The sequence below is a fragment of the Bubalus kerabau genome, chromosome 16, assembly GCF_029407905.1.
Source record: "Bubalus kerabau isolate K-KA32 ecotype Philippines breed swamp buffalo chromosome 16, PCC_UOA_SB_1v2, whole genome shotgun sequence".
NCBI classification, from domain to species: Eukaryota; Metazoa; Chordata; class Mammalia; order Artiodactyla; family Bovidae; genus Bubalus; species Bubalus kerabau.
This window is the reverse complement of record NC_073639.1, coordinates 68,051,666-68,069,422: the sequence shown is the minus strand read 5'-3', so window position 1 is coordinate 68,069,422 and position 17,757 is coordinate 68,051,666. Positions and strand designations below refer to the sequence as shown.

Here is a 17,757-nt window from a genome sequence, read left to right as displayed (position 1 = left end):
TGAAGGGGCTCATCCGGGATCTTCTTTTCCTTCTTCTTAAGGATGATCTTGGCCTCCTGAGGGTCAGTGGGGCCCCTCTGCGCAGTCCACTGAGCGTTTTCTGGGTCTGCGTGGTTTGCTCTCTTCACCCTCGTATGGTGAATCCCAGGGGCAATACCTGCAACTTTAACTGCAGTAGGGGTAGTTAGAATAACAGTATAAAGGCCCTTCCACTGAGGGGCTAGTAAATCATGTTTTCAATCTTTGACTCATACTTGGACACCAGGCATAAACTCATGAATCTGTTCCCCAAGGGGGAATGGCACTCTTTCTTGTACAAACTTAGTTACCTGATTTATTACCTTACCCAGTTGTTCCATCTGCTGTGAAATCTCATCCCCTCTACCTGAGACAAATTTGTTGACACCTGTTTTATTATGGGAGGGGGCCTCCCATACACAATTTCGTACAGAGAAGAGCCATGGGACCGTGGGGTCATCCTGAGTCTGAGCAGAGCCGTCGAAGCAAGTCCACCCAAGAGCAGTCAGTCTCTATGAGCCACTTGGATAGTGACTCTTTAAGTGTCCGGCTGGTTCCTTCCACCATCCCAGAACTCTGGGGCCTATATGCAGTGTGCAGTTTCCATTTTATGTTTAAAGTTTTGCTTACTTATTGTACTAAATCAGCTATGAAAGCCGGGCCATTGTCTGATCCAATGCTAGTAGGAAGTCCAAATCTGGGAACTATTTCCCCAAGCAGGCACTGGGCTACTTCTGATGCTCTTTCAGTCTGGGTAGGAAAAACTCCTATCCATCCCGGAACGTACATACCATGACCAGCAGGTAGCAGTAGTGTCAGTGAGATTTCATTTCAGTGAAGTCCACTTCCAGGTATTCAGAGGGCAGCGTGCCTTTTAGCTGAATCCCTGAAGGTTTCTGTCCATGCCGAGAGGCAGCATTGGCCTGTGAGCAGGCAGTACAGTTCTGAGATTCTGTCCTGCATTAGGGAAGAGAGGCAGGGAACCAAGAAATATTTTCAAATTAGCTCTTCCAGTTTATCATGGCCTAGATGGGTAGCTTGGTGTGTTTGACTTACCAGACTGGGTGCCAACTCCTCCGGTACCAATAATTTGCCACCTGGCAATTCCCACCATCCCGTCTCAGTCTTGATGGCCCCTTCCGCTTTGGCTAGTTGGTTTTAGGCTTCAGTGTATTTTGGAGAGTCTAGCGTTAGCTCAGGTAGCTCCGCCAATATGAGAGCTTTAATAGGGGCCTCACTTGTCACCCCCAAGCCCTCGGCTGCTTGTTTAGTGGCCTTATCTGCCAGTCTGTTCCCTGAGCCCGGGGGGTATCCTCTTTTTGACGTCCTCGGCAGTGTATGACTGCAACCCTTTCTGGTTCCCAGCAGCATCTAATAGGGTCTTAATTTCTTCCTTATTTTTAATATCTTTTCCACTAGCTGTCAAAGACCTCTCTCCTTATACAGAGCCCTGTAGTGTGGCAAAAGCATACCTGGAGTCTGTGTCAATGTTTGTCTTCTTCCCTTTTGACAGCTGGAGGGCCTGGATTAGAGCATATAGTTCGGCCTGTTGAGGGGACCAGTGTGCAGGCAGAGAGCTAGCCTCAGCAATGGTTTCTTCCATGACGACTGCATATCCCGACAGTCATTGTCTTTGTCTCACCAGGCTCGTGGCCTTGGTGTACAGGACCCAATCTGGGTCTGGGATTGGCTGGTCTCTGAAGTCAGGTCTGCTGGCATATTTCCTTGCAATCATGTGAGGGCCCACCTTCTCCCACAGGAAGGAGAGTGGCCGGATTCAGGGCCTGACAAGGCTCAGTAGTAACATGGGGGTTCTCACATAAGAGTCCCTGGTATTGAGTAATCCGGGATGTTGACAGCCATTTATGGGGGTCCCCTCGCAGGAGAGTGTTGACCTCATGTGGGACTTTTACGAACAAATCTTGGCCCAAAGCCAGCTTGGTTGCCTCCCGGACCAGTAAGGCAACTGCAGCAACTGCCCATAAGCATCCCAGCCACCCAGGGGCAGCACTGTCCAGCTGATTAGAGATAAGCCACGGGTCTGTCCCAAGTTCCCATAGTCTGGGGCATCACTCCCATAGCCACCTTGTCCTTTTCAGTCACATGAAGAGTAAACAGCTTAGCAAGGTCTGGCAGGCCCAAGGCGGGTGCTGACGTCATTGTACCGGGTTTGAGTTCTATTACCAGTGGGACTTATTTTGTAAGCCTGGGTGGGGTGGGTTGTCTTCTGCCCAGACCTCAGGGAATTGTTGAGTTAACTTTCTCTCTCAACTGTTTAGCCCGTCCAGTTTCCCTTCCAGGAGATCGTGCAACCTCCATTCATCTTGAGGTGTTACTGAGAGGAAGAGTAAATAGGTAGTTAAGCCCACTCGAACAGTGGGCCTTTCGTGGGGGCAAAGGTCACTTGTGCCCCCAATTTAGACAGCAAGTCTCTTCCCAACAAAGGTACTAGGCATTCAGGGATGTTTAAAAATTCCTGAGTCACTTGGTGCCCTCCCATCTGACATTTTCAGGGTAGGCTTGAGACACAAAGGCTGCATTAGTCACCATCTGACACCCAGCAGCCTCTGGCTGGGTCTATAGGCCTCGCACAGTCTTTTTGTACAACCCAGAGGGTGATTCGCTTTCCCTTAGAATCACATCTGGAGGGTTTTGCAATACTCGTAGCTTTTCGGGCCCCCCTCTTGAGACCTTGTAAAATAGCCGCCCAGTATCTCTCGAGGTGGCCCCTCCCTTCCTCTGTGTTACAGTCCCCACTGGGCCTCTCATCAGGGTGGCTAGTTCTGCCCACCGCTGCGGGTTTGCAGTACCCTCAGGTGCCATTGCTCTTAACCATTTTCTGGCCTCAGTTAGGACCCTGTGTCTGTCCTCAGTGCTGAAGAGGGAGACGAGTAGTTGGATTATGTCATCTGATGCAGGGCAGTGGGTTCGAAAAATAGTCTCCATTAGCCTAACCTGGTAATAATAGGCTACGGGGGAGCTAATGGTGGCAGCTGTCTGTCCCCTGAACCGGAGGCTACTGTAACTCTCTGAGGGGCATTTGTTGCGGGGGCCCTTTCCTCTGGCTCCTTAGAGGAGCGCAGCCTCTGTTTGATTCTGGTGTCTCCTTTCCCCTTCCTGTCAGTACTCACTGGGAGAGGAGAGGCGGGTATAGCTTGGGTGGTTTGGCTGGAGCCTGATCCTGGAAGTGTTGGCCAGAGGCTTCTACCACCGGGATCAGAGCCTGCCGAGGTGGCAGCTCTATGACCTCTGGGAGAGCTGGCGGAGGAGCAGCGGCTGCTGCAGGAACTTCACCTGGCCCTGGGTCGGGCATTAAGGCGGCCTCCGATCCTGGTGGCGCACTGGGTGGTGGGCGCATCATCATCCAGTATGGGGGAGGGCAGGTCATCCTCGTCCAAATCCTGCCTGATCCCAGAGGGAGAAGGGGGATCGGGATCCGCATGTCTTCACCCGCCAGTCAGCATGGCCAAACCAGAACACCAGGTGGTCCAAGACTGTTTCTCCCTTAGAGTCTGTTCTGCCTTGGTGGGCTTGATCAGGTGTGGATGAAAACACAGGTGGGTTAAATATCCCATGTCCCAGGCCATCTCTGGAAAAGCCAATTCATATTCACTTATGTATCCCCCTCCTTCTAGCCTGACAATTCTGAGGGGCTCAAGAATTTCACAGCAGACAGGACACCTCCTGGGGGAGGGTAGAATACGAGCACACAACGACCAAGTTTCTTCTCCTAAAAATCCCCTGGCGATTGCTTGGTAATAATTTTCCCCAAGACAGCGTGCACACACCTCCTAAATGACTTTCACAAATTTCCTTTCTAAGCCCTAGCACGCTCATCGACCTGTGCACCAAGCAATTGCTGCCACCTGCCTATTCCAGGCTCCTGTGGATCTGTGCCCCTTCTAATCCCTCCCAGGAGGGTGATCAGACCCCCTCTTCCACCCTGCCGGGTGGGTTCCTCCTCACCTGAGCGCTCAGTTCCCCTGCTGCCATCCACTACCTGCTAACGTGAGAGGTCCGGGCCTTGAGAAGCAGAATCCTTCCAGAAGGGTGGGGCGCCTTCCTCCCTCTAGAAGATTCAAGCCACAAGGCCTCGGAGTAGTCCCAAATGGGACTTGTCTCCTCAAAGTGAGGAGTTTCCTGGGCAGTGCCCGAAATGTTGTAGCCATGCGTTCCGGGAAACAAACTCACTCAGAAGGACAATGCAGATATTGGAGTGCAGTTTATTACACAGGCGGGCCCAGGGTAGAGTCTCCTCTTCGCCAAGGACTCCAACCAGTTTTTGTTAAAACCTTATATACCCTAAGCGTATAAGGGTCCCTGAATAGTCTGAACACAGGAAAAAGAAAGATGCAATCAAAGTTAACCCGTGATTCATATGCCTTAAGCCTAGATAGTTGGTGCTGCTGCTGCTGCTGCTAAGTTGCTTCAGTCGTGTCCGACTCTGTGCGACCCCATAGACGGCAGCCCACCAAGCTCCCCCGTCCCTGGGATTCTCCAGGCAAGAACACTGGAGCAGGTTGCCATTTCCTTCTCCAATGCATGAAAGTGAAAAGTGAAAGTGAAGTCGCTCAGTCGTGTCCGACTCTTAGCGACCCCATGGACTGCAGCCTTCCAGGCTCCTCCGTCCATGGGATTTTCCAGGCAAGAGTACTGGAGTACGGTGCCCACAGTGCACAATTATCAATAGGCTTGTGGTCATACCCCATTAAGCAGAATAGAATGTACGATTCTATTTGATTACACAGAAAATTAGGGTATTCTTTTAGCGATGGAGAGCCTTGGAGCTCTTCCTTCTGGGGGCCTGGTTTTCCAGTTGGTATGTCGTTTCCATAGTTACTGGGCATATAGCTCAAAGTCCACAGTCTGGCCCAAGATGGAGTCCTGCTTTCAAGATAGAGCCTGTTCTGTTTCCTCCTTCACTTTTAAGCACATCATGTGTATACACTGTCAAAATGAGGGAAAGCTAGATGAGGAGACGGCCTCTTCCATAGGCATCACGTTCCTGGTGAGCTTAACTTTTAACCCTGGTTACTGGAAATGAGAAAGAAAATATTCCCTAACTAATGATCTTTAGGGGAAGGCAGTTTTGAGTTTCTGGAAAGGTTAAAGAAACGGCCAGACTTCAGAGCTGAGCTCCACTCTGGTTCTGCCACCCTCCACTGCGTGACCTTGGACGGGGTGCAGCAGCTGTCCTGGCCCCGGTGCCGCATCTGTAAAATTAAACAGGATAATGTTTGTAAAGTACGCAGAGTCTGGTACACAGTAGGTACTTAATAAGAAGTAGATTCCTCCCCAGCCCCTTTCCCACCAGCACCACTTCATCCAGCACTCAAATTTATCCAGAACTTACCTAGTTCTACCTATAGTTTATGTAAATTACCCATTTATCCTTCATAAACATGGTACAATGCTGGCAATGGATCCCTATTTTACAGATGAGAAAACTGAGGCTCTGAGAGGTGAAATAAATACTACTCAGCTTTAAAAAAACAATGAAACAGGGACTTCCCTGGTGGTCCAGTGGCTAAGACTCAACCCTCTCAATGCAGGGGGACTGGGTTCGATCCCTGCTCAGGTAACTAGATCACGAATGCCATAACTAAGATCCAATGCAGCAAAATAAATAAAATAAATTTAAAAAAAAATGCAATAAGGCCATTTGCAGCAACATGGATGGACCTAGAGATGATCATATTAAGTGAAGTAAGTCAGACAGAAAAAAGACAAATATGATATCACTTATATGTGGAATCTAAAAAAAAGATACAATGAACTTACAAAACGGAAACGGACTCATAGACATGGAAAACAAACTTATGGTTACCAAAAGGGATAGCAGGGGAGGATATAAGTTAGAAGTTTGAGATTAACATATATATGTCTGCAAAGAGCTGGACACAGATATATATATGTGTGTGTGTGTGTGTGTATGCGTACACTCAAAGTGCTGGACACAACTGAAGCAACATAGCACTCACGCATGCTATATATTTAAAATAGATAAATAAGGACCTACTATATAGCACAGAGAATGAAATTCAATATCTTGTAATAACCTATAAAGGAAACAGATCTGAAAAAGTATATGTGTATAACTGAATCACTTTGGTGTACAAAAAACTAACACAGCACTGTAAATCGACTATGAAAATGTTAGCCACTCAGTCATATCCAACTCTTGGCGACTCTTTGACTGTAGCCTGCCAGGCTTCTCTGTCCATGGGATTCTCCAGGCGAGAATACTGGAGTGGGTTGCCATTCCCTTCTCTAGGGGATCTTCCCAACCTAGGGGTTGAACACAGGTCTCTTGCATTGCAGGCAGATTCTTTACCATCTGAGCCATCAGGGAAATTATACCTCAATTTAAAAAAAATGGTTTAAAAAAGAGGCAAAGTACCTTTTCTAAGATCACACAGCTCAGAAGTGGCGGAGCCAGGTTTCAGGGCCAGGTCTGCTAGACAGCAGGACTCAGGATCTTTCGTATCACAGTGTGGTCTCTGGTAATCTCCAATATCCTCTCCCCTCCAGACCCAGTTCTTTCCCTCATTGTGGCAATTTCAGCAGGGATTAGGGAAAAGCAGTTTATTAAACCAAGTTACCAAATGGATAAGCATCAGAGATTGTTAGACCTGGATGTCCAATGAGCTGGTTCTAAGCGACTGCTAAGGAAGAAGGATGGAGAGATGCATTTAGCACAATGGTTCCAGTAGGAAATAAGATAGAATATCCTAGCAGGGAGATTGGAAATGTGCAAATAAATAGGTAAACTGCTAAGTTAGTTTCCAAGTGTGTTCAATGCCAGGAAGGAAACAGGGTACAGAATAAATACCCGTGGGGATCTATTTTAGAGAAATATGGTCAGGTCAGGTAAGAGCTCTTAGAGGAGGCAACTTTCAAGCCAAACCAGAACAGTCTAACAGAACTTTCTGCCAGATCAGGTAGGAGCTCTTAGAAGAGGCAACTTTCAAGCCAAACCAGAACAGTCCAATAGAACTTTCTGCCAGGTTGGAATATTCCAGAATCGAATATTCTAGAACTCCACTGTTCAGTATGGCAGCCATTCAGCACTTGAAGTGTGCCTGGTGTGACTAAAGGACTGAATTTTATTTATTATTTTATGGCCTCATGATGCAGCTTTGGGATCTTAGTTCCCCAATCAGGGATTGAGCCTGCACCCTTAGCACACTGGACTGTCAGGGAATTCCCAGAACTGAGTTTTTAATTTAAGTTTTAATTAACTTAAATAGCCTCTTGTGCCTGGCAGCTGTTGTTTTGGATGGCACAGACCCAGCCCTCCTGGACAAAAGGAAAACAACTGTGTGGATTCCTCCTGGGCTCCCCTCCTGTCCCTTTCCTTTTGGGTTCATCTCAGGCCAAGAGTTGGATCCTGACCTTTCCTTGGACTTGGAAACAGTTCCCCTAAGGGTAGGAATCTCATGCAACCCTTTGAAACAGAGCTGATGAAAACGTTACATGATGTAGCAAAATAGTTCCTTACTTATACTGTGAAATGAAGGTTATGGGGCAATCGCACGGGTTCGTGACAAGCAGCAAAGTGGTTAGTACACAATGGACCCTGGCTAAGATCCTAGGTTCAAAGCCACCTCTTACTAGCATGTTACCCTAATGTTCCCACATTGGGAATGCATGTGTGGATTGAGTGGAATGGGGCAGGTTCAGGATCATACAACTGAGTCCTAAAATTTAAAGTTATGAAACTTAAGTTTATAAACTGGCTGTGAATGTACTTATCAAAACCTGCCTTGCATAGATGCCCAGTTATTTTTGGTCTTCATTTATCCCACTTTGTGTGAATATTTATGCCTTCTTCTGGTGAAATATTAATACCATAATGTGTCATATAAGGCTTACCTTCCTAAAAAAAATTCCCCAATTCCAAAATACATTGGGCCCTGGGGATTTCTGGTGAGGGATTGTGGACATGTGTGTGTAGTATGCTTAGAATATTTACTGGTGCATAGTAAGCACAAAAATTGTTCGCGGGAATTCCCTGGTGGTCCAATGGTTAGTACTCAACTCTTTCACTGCCGAGGTGTGGGTTTGATCCCTGGTTGGTAAACTACAATCCCACAAGCCATGTGTTGTGGCAAAAAAAAAAGAAAGAAAGAAAGAAACTGCTCATTCTTAATAAGTGTGTGTGTCTGAAGAGACTAAGCAGTGTCTCCAAATAGTAATCATTGTCTTTATGTGGTACAATTATGGGTCATTTATATCTTCTTCTGCATTTTCTAACTTTCTGCTGAAAATATTGTTATAAGACGTTTTAATGATGTTTAATCACAAAACAGTATAAAAGTGATGGGGAGGAGAAAGCGAACCAGTCATTTCACTACATATACAGGAAGCTGAAGCCCAGAGAGGTGCCGGGGTCTCCCCGAGGCCTCCCAGCATAGGCTGGGAAGACCCCCAAAGCCATTCAAACCCAGACCCTCAGCAGATGCAGATCAGAAAGCGGTCTTCGAACTCCCAGTGTTGATGCTTCCGCTTAACCTGGGCCCCAGGAAAGGCACCTCCAGCCTCCTTCTAACTTGTTCTTTCCATTAATGGGAAGAGTTGTGCTGTGCTGTGCTTAGTTGCTTCAGTCATGTCCAACTCTTTGCGACCCCATGGACTGTAGCCCACCAGGCTCCTCTGTCCATGGGGATTCTCCAGGCAAGAATACTGGAGTTGCCATGCTCTCCTCCAGGGGATCTTCCCAACCCAGGGTCAAACCCAGGTCTCCCGCATTGCAGGCAGACTCTTTAGCATCTGAGCCACTAGGGAAGCCCAATAAGAAGAGTTAGGAGATAGTATTACCGACCAGGGTTCTTGGCCTTCCTCAACCAATAGAAACTGACTAGAGGCCAGACAAGAAGTTCAGGCAAGGCTTTATTGGGGCTGAAGTGCCGGCAGCCGCTGCTGGCTGCAGGAGGGAGAAAACAAGTAACAGTTTCCTTTGTTTGCTCCCCCAGGAGGGGGGCGAACTCATTCTTTATGTGGGGGGAGGGTAGAGGTGTGTCCAGGGGTCAGGTTGGAGAGGTGGCCTAGGTGGTCTGCCCAGCCCTCTGTGGGGTTGTGTGCAGGGGGCATGCATAATACCCTGCTTTTAATCCTGACACCCACTTTTTGCTCCCAGCTCTTCAGAAATGGCAGCTGGGTGTTTTTGTCTTTTTGTATCTGAGGAGCCTGGCAGGCTACAGTCCAGGGGGTTGCAAAGAATAGGACAAGACTGAGCATGCACACAGTTTATTTTTAATTTTTTGGTTTGCTATCAATGTAAGTTACATTTATTGTTATTGCAGTGTTTGCTAGGCAGTGTTTTGGGTCCTTTCAACTACTTGGAGAAGCATTCATTCGTTCATTCTAATTGGAATCAGTTTGTCCGGGTCCAAGTCTCCAGCACCTGTATATATTCTATCTCTGCATCCTCTTTCCTTATCTGTATAATGATAGGAAATAAAACCAGTAGGGTTGTTGCCATGATTAAATGAGACAAAGGCACCAAAGAGCACCCTGTACATGTCTTAGAGGGAAACTTACTTAGGGTCACAGGGCAGCTGCGTCCTTCCTGTCTTGGAGGCCCTCATTTTAGCTGGGGACCCAGGTGGTTCCAAGTGTGTGCCAGACGATCACGAGGGAGGGGGTGGGGGGATGGGGGTGGGGAGGAGAGGTGGGTGGGTAGGGAGGAGGCATGGAGCAGACATGTGTCTGGTAGCATAGATGAAAGAATAAGCAAAAGCCGGCGCTTGGAAGCCAAAAGTTGACTTTGACTCCGGGGGCTTTTACCAGGGCACCGAGGTGACATTGGACTCACATTTTAAAGAACCCCTATTTTCCACCACTTCTCTACTGTGTGCGTATTCCAGGACGTGAATTGCTTGAGAGTTTTTCCCAGCTGCCAGAGTGTAGGGGATTGCTATCCTGGAATTGTTCTACTCCAGTCGGGAGAACTGGGGAGCCTCGAGATTGTTTTAAACTCTCGGGCCGCAAGCTCCGGGCGCCCAAGGTCAGCGGTGGCTGCGCGGCTGGCTGCTGGCTGGGCAGGGGGAGGTGGAGGGGGACCGGACGCTGTGGGGGGAGGAAGGGGTCCGCGTTGAGTCCCGGGACTGGAGGCGGGGCCCGGTAGGGGGCGGGGCCTGCCCGGAAGGCGGGGCCCGTCTGGGGGCGGGGCCTGGCAGGCGCGTCTGCCCCTGACACTCGCGTGCCAGACGCTTTTCAGGATGGAGGAAGCCAGGCGCAGAGTTGAGCTCCTGCAGGCTGGTGCGCCACTCGGCCCGAGGCTCTCTAGGACAGCGCCTCTGCCTCCCTGTCACGACGTGGCCGGGCCGCAGGACCGGGGTCTGCTTGACGAGTTTCGGGGGTGCATGCTCTGCGTCCCAAGAGCAGCCTGGTGTGCGGCAGGACGGTCAACATGAGCCCCGCCAAGTGCAAGGTCTGTTCCCCTGACCGCAAAGTAAAGTAAGTCTTCCAATATAATGACCGTTATCTTTTATAAGCTTGTGCCGAGTCCCTCCCACCCCACCCCCAACTCCCTGCCCCGAGTGAAGACCAGCTGCACCACCCCGTCTTCCCCGCCCGCACCCAAAGAAACGCCGGTTCAGTTTGGCAGCTGGGGAGATGGAGCCCTCCTCGAAGACGCTAGCTCGGCGTGGCATTTGAAGTGGAGGCAGTTTTGGCAGTGATGCTGATTGGAAGAGGCAGCGCAGGAGCGCACAGGTGCCTCTAGTTGACAGGTTGGCGGAGGCCGAGCTTTCCGCCTCGTCCTCCTCTTAGCCTTGATAAAGATGATGGTTGCACACGGTAGGTATTTTTGAAGCCTCGTGATCGTGAAGCCCAGGGGGGAACTCACGTGCCCCTGGGCAGGCATCCCATCTAAGGTTGTTTGCTAAGCAGATGAGCGCTGCCATTTCTGTGCCTGAGTCCTTGGTGCCAACTTGTTTTATCTCATTTCTTTTTTTGTCTCATTTTAATTGCTTTTTTTTAAAATTACCAAAGTGATGATAATTATGTTCGTTGTTCAAAATTCAGTAAATTATAGATAAGCGAAAAAGGAAGAACAAACTCAACCGTACTTCTGCCCCACATTTGATCTTTATTAACAGTTGCTATGTAGTCTTGCAGCCTTTTTGTGTGTGTGCAGATGTATTTTAATTTATGAACTCGAATCATATTTAACATACTATATCATAACTCACATTTTCATTTTATGTCTCATTCTTTTATAAGTATTCTACCACCAGGCTCAGCAGACTGTGGCCCACAGTTTGTTTTTGTGTACCCTGTGAGCAGAGAATAGTTTTTACCTTTCTTTCCTTCTCTATTTATCTATCTACACTGGGTCTTAGTTGAAGCACATGAGATGTTTTAGCTGTAGCATATAGGATCTAGTTCCATGACCAGAGATCAAACCTGGGCCCCTGAAATGGAAGTGTGGGGTCTTAGCCACTGGACCACCAGGGAAGTCCCAAGAATAGTTTATAACTTTTGAATGGCTGAAACAAATCAAAAGAAGAATACTATTTGGTGAGTTGTGAAAATTACATGAAGTTCAGATTTCAGTGTCTACAAATAAGGTTTTATTGGAACATATATAGCTGTTTTTGTGCTTCAAGGGCAGAGTGTAGTAGTGGAGTACAGACTGTCTAGACTCTAAAACCTAAAGTATTTACTATCCAGTCCTGGACAGAAAACATTTGCCGACCCTTGTTCTGCAACATGCAGAAGGGGTCCATTGTGTTCCTTTAAATGGATACACTTTAAAATGTATAATCTCCTACAAAGAATGGATATTTGGGCTCCTTCTCCCTTTTTCTTATTATAACCAACAGAGCAAAAGACAGCTTCATAGCTAAGTCTCTATCACTTGTTATCTTCCCAGGGTATATCCATCTGGCCCATGAACATTCCTTGAATATCTCCCGAGTGTAAGGTCTGCATCTAGAAATAGGAAGGGACCCAGAAATGTTTGGGAAACCTGAGCTCTGCCTTCTGGGAACTCTTGATCTAGTGGGGGAAGCAAATGTTTTCTTAGCAATTCAAAATCACGGCCCCCTGGGGAAACAGTAATTAAGTGCTTCCTCTATGGGGTGCTTTCAGGATGCCAGACTGAACACTCGGTATGTGTGAGCTCATGCCAGGTCTGCATCACCACCATGGGACACTCAGTGGGTGCTTTCACCCCCATTTTACAGATGAGGCAACTGAGGCTGTCAGGGCTGGTGAGAGGATAACCAGGATTCACACTCAGGCTGTTGCGCAAAGGGCTTTCCATGGGCAGCCATGTTCGAATGCTTGATGTGCATGAACAGACTCTAAATGTCAGCCCTTCCTCACGTTGGACTAGTCAGAAGACTAAAGGACTTGGCTGGCAGCTAGTGACTGTGGCTGGTGAGCACACCAGGGAAGTAAGGACTCCTAGAGCCAGAAGGACCTCAGTGGTTGTTGATTTCTCAGCTGTGGGCTTCAGAGAGACCAAAAGACGTGTCCCACACGTACGGCCACTCCTCCAGGAGGGAGGCTGACCCTCCGGTTTTTTGGTCCTTCCGCAGAGCAGACTGTCAGAGCCTTCAGAGAGACTTGGAGGGCTCAGAGTGTGTCTGAGCAGAGGGCCCGCAGAAGGGCAGGGCTCCCAGATTTGGGTCACGGTCATTCTTGTACACTAAGTTTTTTGGGGGGTATGGGAGTTACATTTCTTCCACATTTGGAGCCCTAATCGAACCTGTCCAGCCAAAACACTCAAATCCTAGAGTAACAGGTAGTCTGGAAAGGATATTTTTTTTTTCCCTATTACCACAAAAACTTTAGCCTGTAACTGTTTTCCTTTTTCTCGCTGCACTGGGTTTTCATTGCGGCATGCAGGCTCTTAGTTGCAGCATGCAGATCTAGTACCCCGACCAGGGGTTGAACCTGGGCCCCCTGCATCGGGAGGGTGGAGTCTTAACCTCTGTACCACCAGGGAAGTCCTTAACCTATAACTTTTGTTGTTTATTGTTGTTCAATCGATAAGTCATATCTGACTCCTTGCAACCCCATGGATTGCAGTGTGCCAGGCTTCCCTGTCCTTCACTATCTCCTGGACTTTGCTCAGACTCATGTCCATTGAGTCGATAATGCCATCCAACCACACCTTAATCCAAAAGAATAGCTTTCACAAATACTTTAATCCAAAGGAGTGAACTTGCAAAAAATTGGAATTGTCCTGGCAAGTTCAGAAGGCCATGCGATCACAGTGTATATAATAATGAAAGTGAAAAGTGAAAGTCAAGCCGCTTAGTTGTGTCTGACTCTTTGCGACCCCATGGAGTGTAGCTTACCAGGCTCCTCTCTCCATGGGATTTTCCAGGCAAGGGTACTGGAGTGGTTTGCCATTTCCTTCTCCAGGGGATCTTCTCAACCCAGAGATCGAACCTGGGTCTCCTGCATTGCAGGCAGACACTTTACCATCTGAGCCACTATGAAGGTGCTTTCTTGGGTCACTGCATGGATCCTCTCTTAGCTTAGAGTCACTAAAAAGATGGAGATAGACAGCCCCACTCTGCCACTGAGCTGTGTAACCTTTAGCAAGTGTCATCCACCGTCTGAACCTTGGTTTCCTCATCTGTCCCTGAGGCTGATCCTAACTGGACTTTCCAGGCTTCTTATGCACAGAACTTGGGTCTTGAGTGCTGTCCTGAGTCAGCACAGACATTTGCATAGCTGATAACAGTGATGACAGAATTCGGTTGTAAAAGATTCCTGGGGAGTCATGAGGTGTTTGGAATCCTGTCCTGAAGGCCTAGACGATCTACTGAGGAGCCAGAACTAGCAGGAAGGCAAGGTCCCAAATGCCAGCCAGCATCCTTTGGTGTGCAAACAGGACTAGAGTTCAGAGAACAGATGAATGAATGTGGGTCAGAGTGGTTGGAGAAGAGCTGCTCAAGAGGAGTCTTGAGTGGAATAGAATGAAATAAAGTTGAGGGCCATGAGGCAGAAGAATCTGGTCTTCAGTGAGCCCCACAATACCCCATGAGGACATCACTGCTAAGGGAATCCGGCTCAGCACCACGGCCAGCTGCCCATGTTGCCCTGTTGATTGTTGGTGGGTCTCACTCCTGCGTCGTGCACATTAGAATTTCCTGGGGGGCTTTTGAAAAATGTAGATGCCTGAGTCCCCCCTCAATCCCTCAACCCCTCGAGATGCTGATTGATTAGTAGACCGGGCATCAGTTTTTTTGGGGACGGGCTGTGCTGGGTCTTTGTTGTGGCATGTGCACAGGCTTCTCTTTAGTTTTGACACATGAGCTCTTATTGCAGAGCTCGGGCTTCTCATCGTAGAGGGCCAGGTTCTCTAGTTGTGGCACATGGGCTCTAGAGTGAGCGGGACCTCTGGTTGCCCCATGACATATGGGGTGTTAGTTCTTCAGCCAGGGATCACACCATCCCCTGCATCGGAAGGCAAATTCTTAACCTCTGGACTACCAGGGAAGTCCCCCATTCGGATTTTGAATGTTTGTGTTTCTTATCGGGAGCCAAAGCACAAAGTGTGGAAACAACTTTCCCATGACTCCCCAGGTCATAAGTAGTAGATTCTGATTCAAAGCCTGGAAGGACTGCTCTAATCTGCTGGGATCTCTCAGCGGGGGCACTGTTGACATTTGGGGCCCTGCAGATGGTGACTGCAGTCACGAAATTAAAAGAAATCTGCTTGGAAGGAAAGCCGAGACAAACCTAGACGCATATTAAAAAGCAGAGTCCTCACTTTGCTGACAACAGTCCATCCAGTCAAAGCTGTGGTTTTTCCAGTAGTCACGTACAGATGTGAGCTAGACTATAAAGAAGGCTGAACCCCGAAGAATTGATGCTTTCAAACCGTGGTGCTGGAGAAGCCTCTTGAGAATCCCTTGGACAGCAAGGAGATCAAACCAGTCAATCCTAAAGGAAGTCAACCCTGAATGTTCATTGGAAGAACTGATGCCCAAGCTGAAGCTCCAGTACTTTGGCCACCTGATGCAAAGAGCTGACTCATTGGAAAAGACCCTGATGCTGGAAAAGATTGAGGGCAAGAGGAGAAGGGGACGGTAGAGGATGAGATGGTTGGATGGCATCGCTGACTCAATGGACATGAGTTTGAATGAACTCTGGGAGATGGTGAAGGACAGGGAAGCCTGGCATGCTGCAGTTCATGGGATCACAAAGGGTTGGACGCAACTTAGAGACCGAACGAGAGTCTTCGTGGGGGGCTTTGCAAGATGTTGAGAAGCATCCTTGGCTTTATCCACTAGATGCCAGGAGCACATTCCACATTGTGACACCCAGAAATGTCTGCAGGCATCGCTGTGTGTCCCCAGGGGAGCAAGGTCGCACCCAGTTGAGAGCCCTGGCCTTCAAAATTGTGTCTCAGATGGGAGTGCTTATTTTTCCAAGTCCAGACCATATAGTTACTTCCACTGATCTCAGGTGGCTTTCTGCCTTGAAATTAGCTTCTGGAGGTCAGGGAGAGTCGGACTGGAAGCCCAGCTCTGCCACCTGCCAGCTGTGTGACTTGCGGTCCGTGGGCCTCTCTGAGCCTCGGTTTCTTCATTGTGCGCAGATGACGGTCTCCCCTGTGTCAGGCTGGGGATTCAGGGAGGCACCCTCTGGGCCCAATCTACAGCAACACTTGAGGATGTTTATTCCTTCCTTCCCCGTGCAGCCCTGCCGGTTCTCATGCCTGGGCAGCTGACGGTGTTTGGTGTTTCGCTGACAGCTCTCTTGCATAGTTGACTGCACCTGAAGCCATTTCCAAAGTCACCGTGGAGTATTTCAGCCCCCACACTTGTCTTGGAACGAATGCCGGCCAAAGGTCAGCCCCCCAGAGCTAATGTTGATTGGCCTCCAGCTTCGTCAGAAACAGATTAAAAATAGCCACCGGTTCTGAGGCTGGCCCCGCAGCAAAGCCGCAGCAGCAGCGCTGTGTGTTCGCCCACCTACTTCGCTGTGATGGGTTTGGGGCCCACCTGATGGAGGGGCTGTGTCCCCAGTTTTGAAATCAAAACGGCGGCCATGAATGGTTTTCCCCAGGCCACAAAAAGGTGTTTTTCTAGCGGTTGAGTTTTTCTTTGTTGCACTTTAGGTCACATTGCTGAGTTTTAAGATTGTGTGTATAAAAATGGGATGTCTCAGATTTTCTGAAGCCAGAGGATCAAGCTAGCCAGTTGGGGAGACCAGTGGGGAGAGTGGGTGGTTGGGGAGGAGGCCCTGGGCAGAGGAGCAGCCTGATGCTATTCTTGGTTAGATGGGGAGATCAGTAGCCCCTGATTCTCTTGGCATCACCACACTGAAATAATAAAGTTTTCCGTGCACCCAGTGCTGGCTTTTACTTTCTATCAGTTCAGTTCATTCCAGTCACTCAGTCATGTCCGAGTCTTTGCGACCTCATGGACTGCAGCACGCCAGGCTTCCCTGTCCATCGCCAACACCCAGAGCTTGCTCAAACCCACGTCCATCGAGTCGGTGATGCCATCCAACCATCTCATCCTCTGTCGTCCCCTTCTCCTCCTGCCTTCAACTTTCCCTCCATCAGGGTCTTTCCCAATGAGTCAGTTCTTCGCATCAGGTGGCCAAAGTATCGGAGCTTCAGCATCCATCCTTCCAATGACTATTCAGGGCTGATCTCCTTTAGGATGGACTGGTTGGATCTCCTTGCAGTCCAAGGGACTCTCAAGAGTCTTCTCCAACACCACAGTTCAGAAGCATCAATTCATCAGCGCTCAGCTTTCTTTTGGGTCCAACTCTCACATCCACACATGACCATTGGAAAACGTACTAGCTTGTTTAGTCCTTACAATCCAATGAGGCATGTGTTGTTGTCCTCACTTTACAGTGGAGGCTACTGAGTGCTGGTGGAAACCAAAACGACCATGGCTTTCAGCATCCCTGTTACAACGTTAATAGCTTTCTCTTCTTACTGAAAATAATAACGTGAAGTGAAGTTGCTCAGTCATGTCCAACTGTTTGTGACCCCGTGGACTGTGGCCCACCAGGCTTCCCTGTCCATGGGATTCTCCAGGCAAGAATACCAGAGTGGGTTACCATTTCCTTCTCCAGGGGATCTTCCCGACCCAGGGATTGAACCCGGGTCTCCCGCATTGGAGGCAGACACTTTAACCTCTGAGCCACCAGGGAAAATAATAATAGCATGGTGGAAAATTTAATGAATGTAGGCAAAAAGAAGAAAACAGGAACCACCCGTTGTTCAACCACTGTGAGAAAACTGCCCGTTTTGGTGTCTGTTTTCCTCCATGAGAGGTCTGCAAATGACGGCAGTGAGGCCAAATCTGCGTGTTTTCTAAAGCAGGGGTCCCCAGCCTCTGGGATCTACTGCCCGATGGTCTGAGGTGGAGCTGATGTAATAATAGTAGAAATAAGATGCACAATACATGTCATGTGCTCGAGTCATCCTGAAACCATCTCTCCCCCGCTGCCCTGTCTGTGGCAAAATGATCTTCCACAAAACTGGTCCCTGGTGCCAAAAGTTTGGGGACCACTGTTTTAAAGAAATAAAAACAGGCTGTTGTTCAGTGAAACAAAACACGCTGAACTGCTTGCTGGTTCACGGGATGTAATTCTGATGAAAGCCCTGTCCACATTTGCAAGATGATATTGACCTCCAGAGTCCTTTTCCAAGTCCCATTTCATTTTAGCACTTCAGTCCCAGGAGGTTTTAGAAGAGAAGCTGGTTGCAGTTTATGGAGGCAGGAAGGCCGCCAGCTCAAGGGC

The 17,757-nt window shown here is 48.7% G+C and overlaps 1 protein-coding gene across 7 annotated transcripts in view; it reads left to right on the top strand.

The window, feature by feature from the left end:
• The window catches only part of ACACB (acetyl-CoA carboxylase beta), a 115,043-nt gene that overhangs the window by 22,317 nt on the left and 74,969 nt on the right, over positions 1 to 17,757 (top strand). The window contains exon 1 of one of the 7 annotated variants that reach the window (XM_055550717.1): positions 10,144 to 10,479. The exons of the other annotated variants lie outside the window; for them this stretch is intronic. Coding sequence (XP_055406692.1) covers positions 10,433 to 10,479 — 47 coding nt within the window. The 5' untranslated portion in view covers positions 10,144 to 10,432. Of the gene's footprint in view, positions 1 to 10,143; positions 10,480 to 17,757 lie in introns of those variants that run through there. 7 annotated transcript variants of the gene reach the window in all.